Raw genomic sequence first — 22,350 nt, forward strand, 5'->3', positions numbered from 1 at the left:
CTCTTTCCATTTTCCGATGATGGATTGAACAGAGCTCTGTGAGATGTTCAAAGCTTGGGATATTTTCTTATAACCTAACCCTGCTTTATACTTCTCCACAACTTTATCCCTGACCTGTCTGGTGTGTTCCTTGGCCCTCATGATGCTGATTGTTCACTAAGGTTCTCTAACAAACCTCTGAGGGCTTCACAGAACAGCTGTATTTATACTGAGATAAAATTACACACAGGTGGACTCTATTTATTTATTAGGTGACTTCTGAAGGCAATCGGTTCCACTAGATTTTAGTTAGGGGTATCAGAGTAAAGGGGGCTAAATACAAATGCACAACACACTTTTCAGATATTTGTAAAAAAAAAAAAAAAATTGAAAACCATTTATCATTTTCCATCCACTTCACAATTATGTGCCACTTTGTGTTGGTCTATCACATAAAATCCCAATAAAATACATTTACGTTTTTGGTTGTAACATGACAAAATGTGGAAAATGTTAAGGGGTGTGACTACTTTTTCAAGGCACTGTCTGTGGATTCTCAACTCTGGGGCCTCTCCCTGTTCTTGGGGGTAGTCCCTCTTTTGTCCCTCTTTTGTGGAGTGCTGCCGAACCGAAGCCCAGTGACAATTTCAATAACCCTTAGAAAAAAATCGTAACCCAGTGCCCCATTTGTTCTTGTATTTGGACTTTAGCTGGATTGTGAGGGGGTCAAAAATGACCAGAACCCTACATAATGCAAACTTATGAGCTGAGAGATAGTATGTGAGAAAGGGTTGCAATACTCAGACTTTATGTGAAACCTGACCCTCCGATTGTCTCAGCGGTTCCTATAATTCTGTCCTTCCTGACTGTCCACCAGCCTTATTTGAAAGAAATAACCAAGGGTATAGCATGGGCATGTGTTCCAATTTTTGGTGCCAGAGCCAGGACAAGGTGGGGGGGAGAGGAGGAAAGTTGGCAAGGGGGGCCCGGACAGCAGATGAAAGTGAGGCTCGGAGTGCATGACTACAAGGAAACTAACGGAGGGCCGGGCATGACAGGGATGTATAAGGGCAGCAGGGGGTTAATTGGGGGGTAGGCAGAGGCCGGTAGGAGGAGCTGGGAGAGTCTGCTGTATGGAGGGGGCGGAGCCGTATAAAAGGTGGAGGGGGCGGAGCTGAATTCAGTCCGACGGAGGAGAACCAGAGAGGAGGCAGTTGTCCCACCCTCCCTCCCTACTTTTCTGAGTTTGAGGTGTTTGGTTGTTGTTGTGTTTTTCTTCCAGGTGCCGTGGATCGGATGTCATGACAGCTGTGCAGTCGGAGTTGGACGTTGGCGGTGTGTGTCTGGTGGTCTTTGACGGTTGGCGGTAAAAATCAGAAGTCATCTGATATGGGGTGGGGGGCCCATTGCTAAGATGGGTCCCTCCGGTGTATTCCTGAACGTTGGAGGGAATACCGGTATGGTTGTCACTGCGGAGGTTGTCTCCGAGCGGTCACAGCTAGAGGCCTGGAGAAGTGGGAAGTGGGTACCGCAGTGACTTGTTGGGTTGGTAAAGTTATGGGTCACCGTCAGAGATCACCAGACCGGGCATGTTAGCTATATGCTATTTCGTTACCAGATGTGTGTTATTGGTTATATGTTTATGTTTATTAAGTATATTTTATATTGTACATTCTTTCGGTTATATATATATTTATGGAGATATATATTTATATATTTTTGGTTGGAGTATTTTGAGGATTGTAATAAAGGCTGTTATGGCCATTTTACTCCACAGCAAGGTGTGGTCTCTTACTTATGGGTAAAACATGGGGGGTGGAGGTTGGAGTGGAATGGGTAACAGGTAATAGTGGGGGCCTTTAGACTACCCTGGTCAAGTGGCACCTGTGCTAGAACCAATTCTCTTGCAGTGCAGCCAGCAGCTGCTGGCGGGAGAGCAGGAAAGTTGGCAAGGGGGGCCCGGACAGCAGATGAAAGTGGCATATGGGATAGAACCAATTCTCTTACAGTGCATCTGGTGGAAAAGAAGAGGAGGAGAAGCCGGCAGTGCTGCAGTGGGAGACAGAAAAGGATCGGTGTCTGCAATGAGACAGTACAACTGGCCCTCCCGCTCAGTAGGTGTCTGAGCCCCCCTTTTGAACTGATGGGTCCCGCGCCCAGTACAGGAGGGCTGGCTGTACTGCCTTATCAGTGGCCCTGAATACAGGGCTGAACATGGCCCTGAGGGAACAAAAAAAAATTGTGTTTTGCACGTGGTTCCCCCTTAAGCCTCCGTTTACACTGAACGCGGCTTTGAAATTGCGCGACTTCACCTGAACTCGAACGATTTTAAAGCCATATTTCAGTCCGACTTCGGAGGTGAGTTAAAAGACATCCGTGTGGGTTCATGCACAGATGTCTATTGAAGTCACCCCCAAAGTCGGCAAAAGTAGTTGTAGCAGCCATAACCCGTTGCAGGGTGGCCTTGACTGAATGGGCTTACTGGTTACCTTCTCTTGGCCTGCTCCTCCGCGTCTAGGGGTTCCCAGGGTTGATACCCAACGACTTGTACACTGACACAGATAAAATCCTTTCAAAAAGGTTTTGCAGTAGAACTTTTTTAACACAGCCTCTTTAGGGAACAGAGGGCATGGGGTGAAGAACTCAGGCACCTTGAACTGCAGGTCTAGCAAAGTCTCTATTTCCACCCAGAGAGTAGCCACTCGCAGCTGGGTACTTCAAGGCTGAACAGATCTCTAGCCAGAGATCATGGCAGTCAGCACGTTGACTCAAACTTGAACAAACAACTAAGGGCAACAGGAACCTTTTTCCTCCGTACCTGGAACGTTTCCCGTCTCCTTTATGGTACTGGAAAAGTGTCAATTTGCCAATGTCCTTCTCAACTCAGTAACCAGGCACTTCTCAGGATGCCATTTGCTGGCCCTCCTCCGAAGAGTCCTCCCCCGTCACTTCCACGAGCTGCGGTGTCCCTCCAAGCCAAGAGCACACCCGGACACCTTGAATCCTCCCTCAGTTACTGCTCCTCGAACCAGTCGGTTCCGAAACAGACTGATCCCTACCCCAGACCAGGCAGGTCTATCAGGGGCCACTGACAGGAACATGTTGCGGGGTGTCGAACACCCCGTGACCGGGACCCCTCACCGGGCTACCCCGGTCCTGGAACCAGAACAGACCGCATGGGTCTCCCGAACACTCCGGAACCACGAACACGTGACCCACACCCGTTTAAGTACCCCCTCCCAGACTCCTCAGTGGGCCCCGGCACTCCCGCTGATTGGCTCCGAGAGGGCCGATACCAAAACATCCAACCAGACTTGGTTCTGGCCCGTCATGTGCACCTCACCGTCCACATGACCAGGCAGAACTTCCAAACATAGTCTGGCCAGACTGTTGTTTAGGCCAACCTACATAATCAACCCTCAGAACCTTTACTGTTCTGAGGCCAAAAACTAAATTTTCAGGCGTGTGACATTGGATCGCAAATGTCATCTGCTACATAGTGCAGGAACTAATTTTGGAAATCAATGCGGCACCACAAAGTCGGCGTTGCACCGATTGGCATGTCGCATGTCAAATCTTGCCCATGTGAACAGGGGCTTAATCCATACCAGATCTGAAGAGTCTCTTATGGCATGTGGGGGGTGAACACACATTGTTGTGTGGGGTCCCCTTTAAAATATATACCAGGCCTGAAGGTCTTCTTTAACCACTTTCAGCCCCGGACCATTTTGCTGGTCAAAGACCAGAGCACTTTTTGCGATTCGGCACTGCGTCGTTTTAACTGACAATTGCAATAAGCGTTTTTGATTGGTTTGCGCAAAAGTTATAGTGTCTACAAAATAGGGGATAGTTTTATGGCATTTTAATTAATATTTTTTTTTTTTACTAGTGTAGCGCCGGGCTCCTGAAGAGCATGCGCTATGTTTTTTTCAAAGTTAATACCTTACCCAAACTACAGTTTGGTTTGGGTCTATTTGCCTAAATTTGACTTCTGTGTCAGTCTGACTGGACTGTGAGATATTCAGCCTGGACGCAGGGGGGCGCTGTCTCTGGTGACAGGCGTGAAACTATGGTCTAGTCAGGCGCTTAAGTTACTCTCCTCTGGAGCCAGGTCAGTGGGAGTGGCCCTCTCGCTGTGTCCTCTGGGAGAGGGTATTTAAGATGCGGACGTCCCATGGTTCGGGGTTTCCGGTCCAGTATGCTGTGCTGACTACATGGTCCTGGTCCTCCTGACCAGCCCCCAGGAAGGCTATGGCCTGGGGTGCGGATACACCTGGCTTTAATGCCTCGGGGCTGGCTAGCCCAAGGCAAGGGAACTAAGGAAGGATTCCAAGGTGGACGGGTGCTGTCTCTGGTTCGGGAGAGACCCATTGAACTTCAAGCATTCCAGGGGAGGACTCTTTAGAAGAACACCACCTATGGGTTGGTTTTCTTAACAAGAGCCTGGAAGGGCTGAAGTAACCGAGAGAATCCAGTCTTGTGGATATCGCCAAGTGGGCTGAAAGATCCAGGTATCCTACAAGTGTTCTACAGCTTAGTTTCCTACGTGTTCTACAACAACGTCTGTGACAAAGACTTTGTTCCTGAGGAAGCACCTTGTTGGCTGCTCGGCCTTGTGAGAGAGGGACTGTTCAACCTGAGTGATCATCCAGCTGTGAATGGCTATTCTCTGGATGCTGTCAAAGTAAGCAAGTTTTCTAACATTTTTGATTTTTACATTGAGAGAACCTGATCCTCCTTCCCAACCCTCTGATCCCAAGTTGAAAGACTGTGCAGTGGTTTGAGTTTTTGCAAATAAAATCCATTCAAGTGGATCTATTGTCAGTCTCAAGTTACTGGGCCACCTACCACTGGACATCCCCTAGACGTCAAACAAGGAGAAAGAAAGGTAACGGTAAGCCCAAAAATAACCAGCAGCTCCTTTGGGGGTTAGTGCTACACTAGTAATGGCGGTGATTTTTATCGTGACTGCGACATTATGTGGGACACATCGGACAAGTTTGACACATTTTTGGGACCATTGTCATTTTTACAGCGATCGGTGCGATTAAATTGCACTGATTACAGTAATAATTACACTGGCAGTGAAGGTGTTAAACACTAGGGGGCTAGGGAAGGGTTAAGTGTGTACTGGGGAGTGTTTCTAACTGGAGGGGCTGTGTGTAACACTACACTGATCAGCTCTCCCGATCACCGCGGTATCCCCGTGGTGATCGAGTCCGTGGGACCCGCGACCCGACTCACGGAGCTCGCGACAGGCAATGCAAGCGCGCCGCCGTTGGGGCTCACGCGATGGAACGGCGGCAAGTTCAAAGGGATGTACCTGTACGCCCATATGCCTGTCCGTGCCATTCTGCCGACGTACATCTGTGTGCGCCAGTCGTAATGTGGTTAATGGGGCTGGGTGATGCCATTGACACTGGGAGGCTGTTATAAAAAAATTTGCATTACCACTATTATACATGGTTGTCTCCCAATGAACGGGTAAATGTTTCATCCAAATGTCCAAACAGCCAAGGTTCGGTCTGAACTTGTGTTAGGCCTTAATCTTAAGCTCACCCTTAGCATACAGCTGTTTCAAGCTAGTCAGCCATCGTCAGAGCAGTGTATGAAAACCATGGCTTTTATGGAGTCGGGCTGATAAATCCTTCATATTTTAATCCTGTGATGGAAGTGACCCATGTAAATAGCTTCTGTATTTAGAAGGCTCTATTGTGTTTCTCACTACATAGGTGGGGGACTTTTTTTGTTAATTTTAGCCCACCCCACCATAACCTGTCTGGTTGTACCCTTTTATAATAGTTTGTAGACATGTGCAAAAGGAAAAAAATTGTTTAGTTTCGTTTCGTTTTAATTCGTTAATTCATTAATTTCGTTTAGTTATATTCGTTAACTTCCTTAAATTCGTTTTCGGATTTCGTTTAGTTTTCAACCGAATTCGAAAAATCGGCCACATTCGAAAATATTTCAACCAAATTCGAAAATATTTCTACTGGATTCGAAATTATTTCAATTGCATTCGAAATGATTTCAACCGCATTCGAAATGATTTCAACCGCATTCGAAATGATTTCAACATGATTCAACATTATTTCAACCGCATTCGAAAATATTTTGTGACCCGAATTTAGGGCCATGTATCTTGGGGTCACTTGGTGCTAGAAACTCCAAATTTGGATATGTTGTAGTGCTAGTACTATTGTGTTTGCATACAAAATGTGGGGTTTCTAGCTATAAGTGACCCCGAGATATGTGGCCCCAAAATCGGGTCGCAAAATGTGATTCTCTGCTGCAGAAAAGTGCTTGACATTTTGTGACCCGAATTTGGGGCCATGTATATCGGGATCACTTGGTGCTTGAAACTCCAAATTTGGTATGCAAACACAATAGTACTAGCACTACAACATACCAAATTTGGAATTTCACTAGCGCCAAGTCACACCGAGATACATGGCCCTAAATTCGGGTCACAAAATATTTTTGAATGCGGTTGAAATAATGTCGAATCATGTTGAAATCATTTAGAATGCGGTTGAAATAATGTCGAATCATGTTGAAATCATTTTGAATCCGGTATTGAGTCGAATTTCGTCCGAATTTGATTGAATTCATTAGCATTGTAATTCGGTAATTCGGATGCATCCGAATGTCCGAATAATGAAAATTCGTCCGAATTTCGAATCGGAATGAAGCGAAATGCACATGTCTAATAGTTTGGTGACTTGTTATAGTAGCCATATAAAGATATCATCAATAACTGTTTGTATGTTGATTTTGTAGGTACTGAACGCTGCCTTTCTACGGTAGAGAAATGCAAATTGTCCCTACTACTAAAAACGCACAGGTCCCTGAGCTGCGCAGAGAAGGTTGGACCTCTGACCATTTACAGGATGGCACTGAAGCATGTCAAGCATCAGAAGATGTGGGAATTTGAAACAGCAAAGGCCGATAAGAAAAACAAAGTGATCATGATGGTCGGTGAAACTGGGTCTGGAAAGACATCCCTGATTAACACTATGGTCAACTACATCTTTGGTGTGGACTGGAAGGATGATTACCGGATTCAGCTAATTGAGGAGAGTAGTGAGAAGAGTCAAGCTCACAGCCAAACATCGAGTGTCACCATCTACCAGATCAACCACGACCATTACTTCAGAATCCCATACACCATAACTATTATTGACACTCCAGGGTTTGGAGACACCAAAAATGTAAAGCACAATGAGAAAATCATGCGGAAGATGCGAGAATTTTTTCATAAATGCAAATTCACGGAAATCGATGTGATTTGTTTTGTGGTTCCGTCTACTTTGGCTCGGTTAACTCCAACACAGAAGTACATCTATGACAACATTTTATCCATTTTTGGGAATGACATCAAGGAGAATATAGTCTTCTTCACCACCTTCGCTGATGTCCAGGAACCGAGCGTTCTCTCAGCAATTACTGAGACTGGTGTTCTCTGTGCAAACTCTGAAGATGGAGAACCTGTGTACTTCAAGGTCAATAACAGCATGGTGTACGCTAAAAACGGCCCTGATGAAGTTGACGATTATGTCTACAAGACCAGTGAAGGGCAGTGGAAGATGGGAATGGAAAGCACTAGGAAATTTCTTTTACACTTTTTGCCTGGAATAACAAGTAAAGATTTCAGTTCAACCAAGGATGTTCTAGCAGAAAGAAATGCTTTGGAGGTAACTTTGGATGGACTTGTCCAAAAAATTGAGGAGGTGATCAGGAAACATCATGAACTGGAGCAAACCGAGAGAGCTCTGAATAAACACAAGGCAGAGATTGAAGAGAATGAGCATTTTGAGTTTGAAGTGTTGAAAACCGCAAAAAGAAAGATAAACTCATTTGTATACTCAACCAACTGCCAGGAATGCCACTTCACATGTCACCAAGACTGCCTCGTGTATTTTGACCCCTCAGTTTGTTCTTGTGAAGTTTTTAGTTTGAAGGGAACTTGCAGTGTGTGTGGACATAGCTTCAGCAAACATGTTTCTGAAAATGTTTACTGGCAAACTTTTGTTGAACCCAAAAAGAAAAGTTATTTTGCAGTAAAAGAAAAATACGAAAAAGAGGAGAACAAGGTGATGACTCCACCAAATGTTTTCATCAAATTGAAGGACGACCTTAATAAGTCAGAGGCTGAGGTGCTGAAACTAATTCAGGAGATTGCCAAGATCCTTAAAAGTCTCAAAGAGATCACCTTAAAACCCAACCTAACGTCTGCTGTAGATTATATCCGACTGGTCATTGAAAAAGAGAACAAGGAAGGGACAAGTGGATTCATCGAGAGAATTCAAATTCTGGAAGAAGCTATTAAAAGATTTGAAAATCAGTCTCAAAGAGCAGGTACCAGCTTTGACTACATATTATCAGAAGCCACCAAAGCTATATCCACTGTGGTCTTTTCATTCTTTTATTAAAACCCCTAAGGGCCGGTTCACACAGGGGCGACCCGTCAGGCGACTTAGCCGCCTGACAAGTCGTGTCCTGCTCTATGCAATGGAACCGTTCTAATCGGAGCGACTCAAGTCGCTCCGACTTAGAAAAAGGTTCCTGTACGACTTTTGGGGCGACTTGCATTAACTTCTATACAGAAGTCATTTCACAAACCGTCGCTAAAGTCGGATCCCGGTCGCCTGAGGCAGTCGCGCTGCAAGTCGTGTTGCCTCCGTGTGAACGGGCTCTTACTGTACTCTTTGTCTCTAATAATGTTGCACAAAAATATGTGTTATTTAAAAATGTCAATTGTGTTTTAAAGTGGTTGTAAACCCTTACAACACACTTTGACCTACAGGTAAACCTAGATTAAAGTGGGAGTCCGCGTTTTTTTTTTTTTTTTAAAAGCCAGCAGCTACAAATACTGCAGCTGCTGACTTTTAAAATAGTGACACTTACCTGTCCAGCGCGTCCGCGATGTCGGCACCCGAAGCCGATCTCTAGATCGACACTCGAGTGCTGCCGCCGCCATCTTGGGTATGGGAATCAGGAAATGGAGCCTTTCGGCTTCATTTCCCGGTTCCCTACTGCACATGCGCGAGCCGCGCTGCGCAATGAGGACGGTCCCCGCTGCCTCTGGGATCTGTGTGTTTCCCAGCAGGCAGCGGGGCACTTGCGGAAGGGGGCGGGCACTTGCGGAAAGGGGCGTAATGTACGCCCCTTTCCGCAGAGAGCTAGCCCGGAAGTGGGTGCAGTTACCTGGATTATCCAGGTAACTGCACCCCCCTCCCCCCTGAAAGGTGCCAATTGTGGCGCCGGAGGGGGGGAGGAATCCGATGAGCGGAAGGTCCATTTTAGGGTGGACCTCCGCTTTAAGGCTTACCTGTAGGTCCAAGAAATATCTCCTAAACCTAGACAGCGGCGCGCAGGCGCACTGAGCGCGGCACCGTCAACGACGGAGATGCCGCGCGTATCGGCTTCCGTGCGCATGCGTGGGAGTGACATCATCGCGGCTTCGCCGAATGACAGCGGCAGTGCAGCGAGACCCCACCGAGAAGATGGATGCGCCGGACTACAGGAGACAGCGGTGACTTCGCTGGCTCCTGTGTCAGGTAAGTGACACATAATGGACTACTATGCGATGCATAGTAGTCCATTATGCTTTGCCTTTGCAGGGAATGAAAGAGGAAGTAGACTCATCAGGGTTTACTTCCTCTTTAAAATGAACCTCCTCTTGGTCTATTTACCGATGCTCTATCCTCTGTGGTCTCTTCATCCTTGTAGTAAAACCCCTTTTAGTGCGCTTTTCTTCTAGTAACTTCAGGCTTCGAAAGAATGTGAATGCATAATCAAATCTTTATTAGTGCCGGATGCACAATGAGGGCAGTGCGCAACATAAGCAAAACATACAAAAAGGAGAACAGTTTTATACAAAATGTACTTCTAAGCCCCTGTACACACGGTCGGAGATTTCCACAACCAAATCCGTCGGATTTTGCCCGTCGGATTTTGTCCGTCGGATCTTGTTCGAAACTGTTGCATACACACGGTCGGACAAAGTTGGCGAAAAATCCGATCATTCAGAACGTGATGACGTAATTTCATTACGATGGGACTACATTCAGGCTAGTAGCCAATAGCTTTGATGTAGGAATTTGATCTGAGCATGCGTGGCACTTGGTCCGATCAAAATTCTCTACACATGATCGGATTAGGTCCGACCGGCCCAGTTGGTCGGGAAATATTTCCAACATGTTGGAAAATTGGGTCCGACGGATATTCTGATGGAATCAGTCCGATGCATACCACACACAGTCGGATTATCCGACGACGCGGTCCGATAGGACACATTCCGACGGATTCTCCGACCGTGTGTACAAGGGCTTAGGCTGGCCATACATGGTCGAATTTCAAAATAATTTTCCCTTGAAAATCAAAACATTTGTGCGTTTTGTGATCCGATGGTGCCACCATTGATTTTGAAATTCGGCCAACCAAACCTTCATTTTCACCTCATGTTGCTACAGAAAAAATAATTTGTGGCTATCAATCTTCTTTTCTTTCTGGGAATTTTCTTTTCTTGCACATGCGCATTTCTTTTTTGATTACATTTCTCGCATTATTCTCCCATCATTGATTAGAAAATCGTTAGTTTTTCAAAAAATTTCCAACATGTCTGATTACTCAAATTTGATTGCCACCCAAAAACCGGCTGATGCTGCAAACCCACTCATGGTGCAAAATACGAACGAAATTCTTAGATAAGATTTTCAAAAGAAAATTCTTTCGAAATCCGACCCATGTACGGCCTGCCTTAGACTTTGAATATACAGTATTATAATGTACTGTATATAAATAACATGTTTGGGTCATGCCTTAAAGTTGCATGTGCTGTTACAGAACAGTATGATCTAATGCAATGTTTCTCAACTCCAGTCCTCAAGGCGCACCAACAGGTCATATTTTCAGGCTTTCCATTATTTTGCACAGGTGATTTGATCAGTTTCACTGCCTTATTAATTATCGCAGCCATTTCATCTGAGGGAAATCCTGAAAACATGATGTGTTGGGGTGCCTTGAGGACTGGAGTTGAGAAACACTGATCCAATGCTTTAAAAAAATATATATTTAAATGGTGTGAGTTCCCCTTAGCTTTTTACCTACTACTTTATCCAGACATGTAGGTTGGGTGGCCAGGAACGGTAGTGCAGCTTTACCCTCCTTATTATTGTAGCGCCGGTACTTTTTTAAAGTACGCGCTATGCATTTAAATTTAGTTTTTGCCCAAGGCTGTAGTTGAGTTTTGGGGTTAATTATTCTAAATTATGTTTTGGCATCAGTTTGGCTGGGCTGTATTGAGGATCTGCCTGCTCATAGGTGGGTGAGCACCTGTGACAGGCTTAGAACGCAGTCTGATTGGACGCATTAGGTACCAATCTCCTCTCGGAGCCAATCAGTGGGCGCGGTGTGCCGCTGTGTATTCTGGGAGAGGGTACTTAAGGTGCTGAAGTCACGTGTTTCTGGGTTCCGTTCTGGGTTCCGGACCTGACCAGTACCCCAGAGGTCCTCATGGCCTGGGGTGCGAATCCATCTGTTTCCAAGCTTCGGAACTGGCTAGTTTGAGGCACAGTAACTGGAGGAGGATTCTAAAGTGTTCCGGTGCCGTCTCAGGTTTGGAGAGGCACAGCAACTCTACATGCGACCAGGGGAGGACTCTTTGGAGGAGGGCCGCGCATGAGGCTGGCTGCTCGGTAAGAGCCTGGAAGCTGAGCTGTAAGGACACTAATTGAATCTGCAATTCTTACGGTATTGCCGGACCGGCTGCAAGATATTGGTGCTGTAAGAAAAGTTCCTAACCTATCCTTCAGTTGCAACTAAGTTCCTGTGAGAGACTTTTACTTTCATTTAAAATTTCACAACCAAGTCTGTGGCAGAGACTTTGCTAAGCTAAAATCATTTGTTGGCTGCTAGATCCACAAGCAAGGATTTATCCAACAGTGAGTTATTGTCAGAAACCATGAATCAGACAGAGACAGAAGTACAATTAAAAAGGTAAATAGAAAAAGCGTAGTCAAGCATAGCCAGAGTCCAGTAACCAGATCGGGTAGTCAGCCAGGCCAGAAGTCAGGGATCCAAGTAGAGAAACAGCAAGCAGGATAAGTAGCCAGAAGGGATGTCAGCAAGCCAGTCTTTAAACAAACCACAGGAGATGGTTTCTAGTGATGTGACCGAGGCGAAGGCAGAGGTGAAGTGAGCTGGAAGGCTTTAAGTAGGCAGGTCAGACGAGCATCATCAGGAACAGCTGGTAACTGTGGAGAGAGAAGAGAGCTGGCAATTAGCCGACAGCTGAGCGGCCAGCCCAGAGAAGGAAGGGCTAAGCCAGCCCTGACAGTTATCCAGTTGCGAGTGGCTACTCCCTGGATCATTTAGAAAGAGACATTTATTGAGTGTCAGCAGTTCTAAAGTGCCTGAGCTTCTATACCCTTACCCTCTATTCCCAACTGGGAGAATGTGTTTCTGTTCAAAGTTTTAAGCAAATAAAAATCCTAAAAAAGGAATTCAGGTGTCGGTCTCCGCAGTTACTGGGTTTAAACCCTGGGAACCCCTAGACAAGAACGACGAGCTACAAGGCGGAGGAGGTAATTGGTAAGCCCAGAAAAATCCAGCCGCCCTTAGGGGTTATGGCGCTACATTATATTTCTCACTAAGTGTGGGATCATTTTGGTTCATTTTAGCCCACCTAACCATAACCAGTCTGGTTGTAGTCTTGACTGATATTCATTGTTTGATTTGATTTGATATGGGATTTGTACTGCACCGAGTGCACTCCATTAGGAGCGTGTCTAGGTGCACAGAGACCCTAAAATCAAGTTGAGATTGCCAATAGAACATTAAAAAAGGAGCCTAGGGTGCCCAGTATGAAAGAGGTAAAGTAAAACAGAGAGGGGGAGCTAACCCTCCAGATGGGGGTAGAAAAATAGCATACAAAATCCATGTTTTTTCCACGATTCATATTCTTCATCAGATTATCCGTAGGCCTGGATAAAGAGGAATGTTTTTAAACCCTTCCTGAAACTCAGGAGGGAAGGTAAGGACCTTAGAGATGCTGGAAGGGACTTCCACAACTCATTGTCCTTTGTAACCAGGCGTCTGTTACCAGTGAATTTTAGTCTGCTGATTGTCGGTTCTGTGAGAAGTAAGTTGCCTGATCGAAGTGGTCTTGACGGTACATAGTGAGAGGCCCATTCAGACAGATAAATTGGGCCCAGTTTCTGCTGTGCCCTATACATATAGCACATTGCCTTGAATAGTACTCACTTGGCGATAGGAAGCCAGTGCAGTTTTTCCAGCACGGGAGAGATGTGGTCTGTTCTGGCGCATCCGGAGACCAGGCTAGCAGCTTGATTCTGAGTTGTTTGCAATTTTCTTTGCCACTTCAATGGAAGTCCAAGAAAGAAAGAAAGTCCATTGTTTGCTGACTTATAGTGACTAAATAAAGATATTATCAATAACTGTTTATATGTTGATTTATTTTAGGTACTGAACGCCACCCTACAATGGTAGAAGATTCTAGAAAGTCTCTACCACCGAACCTAGTCAACTGCACGAGCAGCACATCAAAGGCTGGACCTCTGACCATTTACGGCATGTCATTGGAGCGTGTGAAGGCCAAGAGGAAAAACAAGGTGATCATGATGGTTGGTGAAACCGGATCTGGTAAAACGACACTGATTAATGCTATGATCAACTACATTTTTGGTGTCGAGTGGAGGGATGATCACCGGTTCCATTTAACTGTAGCTCACAACCAAACATCAAATGTCTCCATCCACCAGATCAACCATGAAGATGGCCTCCGAATCCCATACTCACTAACCCTCATTGACACTCTGGGGTTTGGAGACACCAGAGGGATAGAGCATGATGAGAAAATCATGCGGAAGATACGAGAATTTTTTTATAAATGCAAATTCACAGAAATTGATGCTATTTGTTTTGTGGTTCGGTCATCTTTGACTCGGTTAACTCCAGCACAGGCGTACATCTTTGACAACATTTTGTCCATTTTTGGGAAAGACATCAAGGACAATATAGTCTTCTTCACAACTTTTGCTGATGACCAGAAACCAAGCGTTCTCTCAGCAATTACTAAGGCTGAAATTCCCTGTGCCCTGTCTAAAGATGGACTTCCTGTGCATTTCAAGGTCAATAACTGCATGCTGTACGCAAATAACCGTCCTGATGAAGTGGATGCTCAGGTCTACGAGGCATATGAAAGACAGTGGAAGATGGGAATGAAAAGCATCGAGCAGTTTCTTTTAAATTTTTTGCCTGGAAAAGCCAGTAAAAATTTACGTTCAACAAGGAATGTTCTAGCAGAAAGAAATGCTTTGGAGGTAACTCTTGATGGACTTGTCCAAAAACTAGAGGAGTTGATGTTTAAACAGCATGAATTGCAGCAAACGGAGAGAGCTCTGAATGAACACAAGACTGAGATTAAAAAGAACGAGCATTTTGAGTTTGAATTGTGGGGAACTGTAAAAATTAAGAAACACTCTACTGAATCCTCGACCAACTGTCACAAGTGCAAATCTACATGTCACCAAGACTGCCTTGTGTATTTTGACACCTTTGTCTATTTTTGTGAAGCTTTTAATTTGATTGGAACTTGTCGTGTGTGTGGACATGGATCTAGCACACATTTTTCAGAAACATTTTACTGGCAAACCATCACCCAACCAAAAAAGATAACTTTTTTTTCTTTAAAAAAAAGATATGAAGAAGAGGAGAAGAAGGTGATGACTCTAGAAAACGTTCTCAAAAAATTGAAGAGTGAAATCAGAAAGGCAGAAGATGAGGCCCTAAAACTTATTCAGGAGGTGGCCAGGATCCTTGAACATCTTCAGAAGATTGCTTTGAAGCCAGACCCGGTGCCTGCTGTGGATTACATCCGGCGGCTCATTGAAAAAGAGAAGCGGGAAGGAAAAAGTGGATTCATGGAGAGAATTGAACTGCTGGAAGAAGCCATTACCAATTTTGTTCCTATTAGTAATATTAAGTCTCAAGGAGCAGGGGCCAGCTCTGGCAACAGAATTTCAGCAGGGATGAGTCCCGCTGGCCAACCTAGGTTCTAGAAGGTTCATCAACAGAGTGGAAAAAATCTGTAAACGCCAAAACTTGCATCGAACCCCAAAGACATCTCTGGGAGTTTAAACTAGTTATTCCAGTGATGGCGAACCTTGGCACCCCAGATGTTTTGGAACTACATTTCCCATGATGCTCATGCACTCTGCAGTATAGTTGAGCATCATGGGAAATGTAGTTTCAAAACATCTGGAGTGCCAAGGTTCGCCATCACTGAGTTATTCTATCTGTTCTTCATCAAGTTTAATAGGCAAGCTATTGGTGGAAAAAAAAAAGGACATGGGGATTTGGGCACTGCCATGGGAACCTGCATCAATCCAAAATAAAAATGGGCGAGGGTCTTTTCAAGCAACTTAAAAGACGACTTTAAAAATACATACACCCTTTTCACCCTTTATAGGCACCACAATGACAACATAGGAAAATGAAATACATTTTATTATAACATATGTACAGTTGAACAATGCTAAAAACATTGACTATCCATTGTGCAACAATGTTGCCTTGATACACTTAACACACCACCTATTGAACCAATAACATTGGGCTACTTATTGTCCAAAGAACCAAGGATCAATTTCCATGGATCCTTGGTCAGCTAGCTCAGCTCTACATGTTGCACATATTGAACGCTTTTTCAGGAGCCAGGGCGCATTATCTTTATAATCATAATAGCATACAAAGGGGCACAGAGAAGATTACAGGGATGTGTCACCAAAAAGTTATGCTGGTCTGTATATATAATAAAGTGACTCCGCTCAATAGTACACTATGGTTAGTCAAAAGACCAACATAGAATAAACATGGGTAATTGCAGTTTGGGTGCTGTTAGGTAGTTTGGAATTACAGGGAGTTTTTTGAGAGACTTTTTATATACTTCCATATATCAATGTACTTTCCCATACAGACACCAGGTAAACATCCTCTGCAGAGCTCCGCTGTGTCTATACCACCCAGCATGGAAAATAGGAAAGTACCATGATATATAGATATATATAGAAAAATACCAATGGAAATTGATCCTTGGTTCTTTTGACAATAAGTAGCCCAATGTTATTGGTTCAATAGGTGGTGTGTTAAAGAGGAAGTAAACCCTGATGAGTTTACTTCCTCTTTCATTCCCTGCAAAGGCAAAGCATAATGGACTACTATGCATCACATCGCGTAGTAGTCCATTATGTGTCACTTACCTGACACAGGAGCCAGCGAAGTCGCCGCTGTCCCCTGTAGTCCGCCGCATCCATCTTGCTGGTGGCGTCTCGCAGCTCCGCCGCTGTCATTCGGCGGAGCCGCGATGACGTCACTCCCGCGCATGCGCACGGGAGCCGACACGCGCGGCAGATCCATTGTTGGAAATGCCGCGCTCAGTGCGCCTGCGCGTCGCTGTCTACGGGGCGCATGCGCCATAGACAGCGGTGCCTGTCTTCAGGCAAATATCTTCTAAACCGTATAGGTTAAGGAGATATTTCTTGGACCTACAGGTAAGCCTTAATCTAGGCTTACCTGTAGGTCAAAGTGGTTTGTAAGGCCGCGTACACACGGGCGGACTATCCGTCCAACTAAGTCCGTCAGACAATCCGACAGACAGTCCGTCCTACTTTTGAATGAACGGACTTGACCACACACGATGAACAGACAGTCCGCTGAAAGCTTGCGCGATGACGTGTACAGCACGTACAACGGGACTAGAAATACGACGTCCAATACACAGCAATGCAACCTTCCGCCGTGTAAATCCTTTCTGAGCATGCGCCATACTTAGTCCGTCCAACTTGCCTACTCACGAGCGGACTGTCCGCTGAAACCAAGTTTGGACGGACAATATTACGGAAATTCCGAAAGACTTAGTCCGCCAGACTGTCCGCTGAAAAAGTCCGCTGAAGCCCACACACGAGCGGACTGTCCGTCAGACAGTCCGCCCGTGTGTACGCGGCCTAAGGGTTTACAACCACTTTAAGTGTATCATTGGCAACATTGTTGCGCAATGGATAGTCAATGTTGTTAGCATTGTTCAACTGTAAATATGTTATACTAAAATGTATTTAATGTTGCTATGTTGTCATTGTGGTGCCTATAGAGTCCATCATCCAAATTTCCTCTTATTGTGCAATTTATCGGGACGTGGCACTTGTGTATTTTCTTTGTATCCACAGCACCACTCTGTGGTGAAACAAATAAAACCTTTATTCACCTTTTAACAGTACATTGTAATCCTTTAAAAGTGACTGTATAATAAAACGGGAAAGTAGCATGGAGTCTCCCCAATAATGACACCCAGACCTTTTTCCAGGCATGTAGCCTGGGTGGTCATCAAAGATAGGACAGCAAGTGTGCAGCACCCTTCCACCTTTCTGTACCATACCAGGTCACATGCCTTTCAGAAATTGGGGGTACCTTGCTAGGAGAAGCAGAAAAGTCTCCCCCCTCCCGGCAAAGAATCTTGGCCCAATGTTAAGCGACAAAGGCTTCTTCCCCACAGCCAGTCCCACAAAAATGATATGGGGGTTATTGGAGGGGACATATAGTGAAATCTGGAAGCCTACTCCCCCCCCCTTTTTTTTTTTTAAAAGGCCTCCCAAGGAAATGATTGCCGGCATAAATTAATATCCCTTATATACTCGAGTATAAGCCGATATTTTCAGCCTCTTTTTTGAGGCTGAAAGTGCCCCCCTCGGCTTATACTCGAGTCATCGCCGTCTGCCTGCCCGATCAGCGTGTCGAGCAGACAGACGGCGGCCATTCTACTATTCAAAAGCCGCGTCTCCCTGTCTGTGATAGGCGGAACACTCAATTTCCCAGCAGTCAGTGTTCCGCCTATCACGGACATCCTCTCATCCTTGTCCGTAGTATGAGAATGAGAGGATGTCCTTGATAGGCGGAACACTGACTGCTGGGAAATTGAGTGTTCCGCCTATCACAGACAGGGAGGCGCGGCTTTTGAACAGAGGAATGGCCGCCGAGGACGAGGAGAGCATGGCACACAGAGGCTGCAGATCGGCACAGGTAGGCAGGGATGGACGGGACACAGCGACGGACGGGACACAGTGACGGACGGGACACAGCGACGGACGGGACACAGCAACGGACGGGACACAGCAACGGATGGGACACAGCAACGGACGGGTCACAGCAACGGACGGGACACCGAGACGGACAGGACACAGGGACGGACAGGACACAGGGACGGACGGGACACAGGGATGGACACAGGGACGGACGGGACACAGGGATGGACGGGACACAGGAATGGACACAGGGATGGACAGGACACAGGGATGGACACAGGGATGTCTCACCCTCGGCTTATACACGAGTCAATAAGTTTCCCGTTTTTTTTGTGGTAAATTGGGGGCCTCGGCTTATATTCGGGTCGGCCTATACTCGAGTATATACGGTATTCCCCCAAAAAAGAGTGAAATAAAAATAAATACAACAACCTAACAAAAAGCCCTTTAACCTCACTGGCGGTATGATTATTTCAGATTTTAGGTGCTGAAAGCGGTACAATTATTTTGCATGAAAATTTGGCGTTTTATATTGTAGTCCTGTAATTCTTAGAAATAACTCCCTTAAATCTGTCCAAACCAGAGTCTAGCAGACATCCCGGGTATGATAAAGTTTGAAAAATTAAATCATAAATTATAATATAATAAATAACTATAAATAATTATACCAAATAATAATATAACAATAATAAAAATGATTCAATAATGTAATAAAATCAAAAACACTGAAATTTGCTCAGTTGCAGAATTGTCTGTGTCTATACTTTTCAATATTTGATGACGGATCTCCCCACAAATCGCTATCGCTCAATTCTGCGAGTGATTCTAATTTATTATCGCTGTTTTCTAGCTGGTCTAAAATAATTTTTGATGTAAAGGGACAGTTTTGGTTGCTATGGACAATCTCCAGTTTCCAGGCATAAAGAACAGTTTTTATATTATAAAACTGCATGCAGGACACTGGTCAGACCACTAGGGACAAAGGGGATGTGAAATTATTACATAAAGCAATGTCATTTGTAAGATTACATTATACTGTATACAGTGCCTTGCGAAAGTATTCGGCCCCCTTGAACTTTTCAACCTTTTGCCACATTTCAGGCTTCAAACTTAAAGATATAAAATTTTTATTTTTTGTGAAGAATCACCAACAAGTGGGACACAATTGTGAAGTGGAACGAAATCTATTGGATTTTTGAAACTTTTTTAGCAAATAAAAAAATGAAAAGTGGGGCGTGGAAAATGATTCGGCCCCCTTGCGTTAATACTTTGTAGAGCCACCTTTTGCTGCGATTACAGCTGCAAGTCGCTTGGGGTGTCTCTATCAGTTTTGCACATCGAGAGACTGAAATTCTTGCCCATTCTTCCTTGCAAAACAGCTGGAGCTCAGTGAGGTTGGATGGAGAGCGTTTGTGAACAGCAGTTTTCAGCTCTTTCCACAGATTCTCGATTGGATTCAGGTCTGGACTTTGACTTGGCCATTCTAACACCTGGATACGTTTATTTGTGAACCATTCCTTTGTAGATTTTGCTGTATGTTTGGGATCATTGTCTTGTTGGAAGATAAATCTCCGTCCCAGTTTCAGGTCTTTTGCAGACTCCAACAGGTTTTCATCCAGAATGGTCCTGTATTTGGCTGCATCCATCTTCCCCTCAATTTTAACCATCTTCCCTGTCCCTGCTGAAGAAAAGCAGGCCCAAACCATGATGCTGCCACCACCATGTGTGACAGTGGGGATGGTGTGTTGAGGGTGATGAGCTGTGTTGCTTTTACGCCAAACATATCGTTTTGCATTGTGGGCAAAAAGTTTGATTTTGTTTTCATCTGACCAGAGCACCTTCTTCCACATGTTTGGTGTGTCTCCCAGGTGGCTTGTGGCAAACTTTAGACAAGACTTCATAGTTTCATAGTTTCATAGTTAGTAAGGTTGAATAAAGACACCAGTCCATCCAGTTCAACCTGAGTGAGTGTCTAAAATTGTCCCTTTCCCTGTACATTGCTACACCCACAACGGTCCCTATCCTCAAGGAGCCCACAATCCAAGGTCCCCATTCATATACTAGGGCCAATTTTGGACAGAAGCCAATTAACCTACCTGCATGTCTTTGGATTGTGGGAGGAAACCGGAGTACCCGGAGGAAACCCACGCAGGCACAGGGAGAACATGCAAACTCCAGGCAGGTAGTGTCATGGTTGGGATTTGAACCAGTGACCTTCTTACTGCTAGGTGAGAGTGCTAACCACTACACCACTGTGCCGCCGCCAAATGGATATCTTTGAGAAATGGCTTTCTTCTTGCCACTCTTCCATAAAGGCCAGATTTGTGCAGTGTAAGACTGATTGTTGTCCTATGGACAGACTCTCCCACCTCAGCTGTAGTTCTCTGCAGTTCATCCAGTGATCATGGGCCTCTTGGCTGCATCTCTGATCAGTCTTCTCCTTGTCTGAGCTGAAAGTTTAGAGGGACGGCCAGGTCAATGATCGCTTTCACAGTGCTCCTTGGGATGTTTAAAGCTTGGGAAATCTTTTTGTATCCAAATCCGGCTTTAAACTTCTCCACAACAGTTTTACGGACCTGCCTGGTGTGTTCCTTGGTCTTCATGATGCTCTCTGCGCTTTCAACAGAACCCTGAGACTATCACAGAGCAGGTGCATTTATACAGAGACTTGATTATACACAGGGGGATTCTATTTATCACCATCAGTCATTTAGGACAACATTGGATCATTCAGAGATCCTCGCTGAACTTCTGGAGTGAGTTTGCTGCACTGAAAGTAAAGGGGCCGAATAATTTTGCACGCACCACTTTTCAGTTTTTTATTTGCTAAAAAAGTTTAAAATATCCAATAGATTTTGTTCCACTTCACAATTGTGTCCCACTTGTTGGTGATTCTTCACAAAAAATTAAAATTTTATATCTTTATGTTTGAAGCCTGAAATGTGGCAAAAGGTTGAAAAGTTCAAGGGGGCCGAATACTTTCGCAAGGCACTGTATATACTGCGTGTTTCACTTTTTGAATTTAGCTCCATTCTCCGTCCCCGTGCGTTGCAACGCTCGCAGGGAACGGAGCCCGGCTCTGTGAAGAATTGAGCGGAGGACGAGCCACTCACACAGCGGGGGGGACATCGCTGGATCCAGGGGGGAAAGTAAGTAAACCTCATCCTCCATTCGGCGATGCGGTCCAGAGTGTGGTTACCGCTTTTGGTATAAATCTTCCACCCCGGGCCAGACTCGGGAATACCGCCAGGGGGGTTAATAACAATATAATAAAATAAGACAATAAAAAAAAAAGAAGAAGTTACAAATGTCCAATTATGTAAATCCATCATCAATCACAGAATCCATTGATGTAAATCACCATCATTTACATTGACCTGATGCCTGTTGATCAGTTTTTAATTGCACTTCTGTCATTAAATAACAGATCCCTGATGCTTCAGTAAAGTAAAGACAGTGCCAGGGCCCCACTGCCAAGTGCACTCATTTGGCTAGGAATAAACAGACTGGACTTTATTTTACCCCCAGTGCTCCTCCCCCCTCTCCCTTTCAGGCATGTACTGGCCATTGGGACTACAGGGAGTTTCCCGGTGGGCCGATGGCTCAGTGGGCCACTCTGATGCAAGGGGGCTGCTGATGGGACACTCTGATGTAAGGGGGCTGCTGATGGGACACTCTGATGTAAGGGGGCTGCTGATGGGACACTCTGATGTAAGGGGGCTGCTGATGGGACACTCTGATGTAAGGGGGCTGCTGATGGGACACTCTGATGTAAGGGGGCTGCTGATGGGACACTCTGATGTAAGGGGGCGCTGATGGGACACTCTGATGTAAGGTGGCTGTTTAGGGGACACTCTGATGTAAGGGGGCTGCTGATGGGACACTCTGATGTAAGGGGGCGCTGATGGGACACTCTGATGTAAGGGGGCGCTGATGGGACACTCTGATGTAAGGGGGCGCTGATGGGACACTCTGATTTAAGGGAGCTGCTCAGTGGACACTCTGATGTAAGGGGGCTGCTGATGGGACACTCTGATGTAAGGGGGCTGCTGATGGGACACTCTGATGTAAGGGGGCTGCTGATGGGACACTCTGATGTAAGGGGGCTGCTCAGGGGACACTCTGATGTAAGGGGGCTGCTCAGGGGACACTCTGATGTAAGGGGGCTGCTGATGGGACACTCTGATGTAAGGGGTGCTGATGGGACACTCTGATGTAAGGGGGCTGCTGATGGGACACTCTGATGTAAGGGGGCTGCTGATGGAACACTCTG

General features: G+C 45.4%; 1 protein-coding gene across 1 annotated transcript in view; it reads left to right on the forward strand.

The window, feature by feature from the left end:
* The window catches only part of LOC143997780 (uncharacterized), a 38,957-nt gene extending 21,687 nt beyond the window's left edge, over positions 1–17,270 (forward strand). Inside the window, exons 2-3 of the mRNA XM_077493571.1 lie at positions 6,760–8,337; positions 13,465–17,270. Of these exons, the coding sequence (XP_077349697.1) occupies positions 6,760–8,337; positions 13,465–15,062 (3,176 nt within the window). The 3' untranslated portion in view covers positions 15,063–17,270. The remainder of the gene's footprint in view (positions 1–6,759; positions 8,338–13,464) is intronic.
* The last annotated feature ends 5,080 nt before the right edge of the window (positions 17,271–22,350 follow it).

Source organism: Lithobates pipiens, unplaced genomic scaffold (assembly GCF_037356315.1).
Source record: "Lithobates pipiens isolate NorthernLeopardFrog02 unplaced genomic scaffold, aLitPip1_a1.2 Scaffold_19, whole genome shotgun sequence".
Taxonomy (NCBI): domain Eukaryota; kingdom Metazoa; phylum Chordata; class Amphibia; order Anura; family Ranidae; genus Lithobates; species Lithobates pipiens.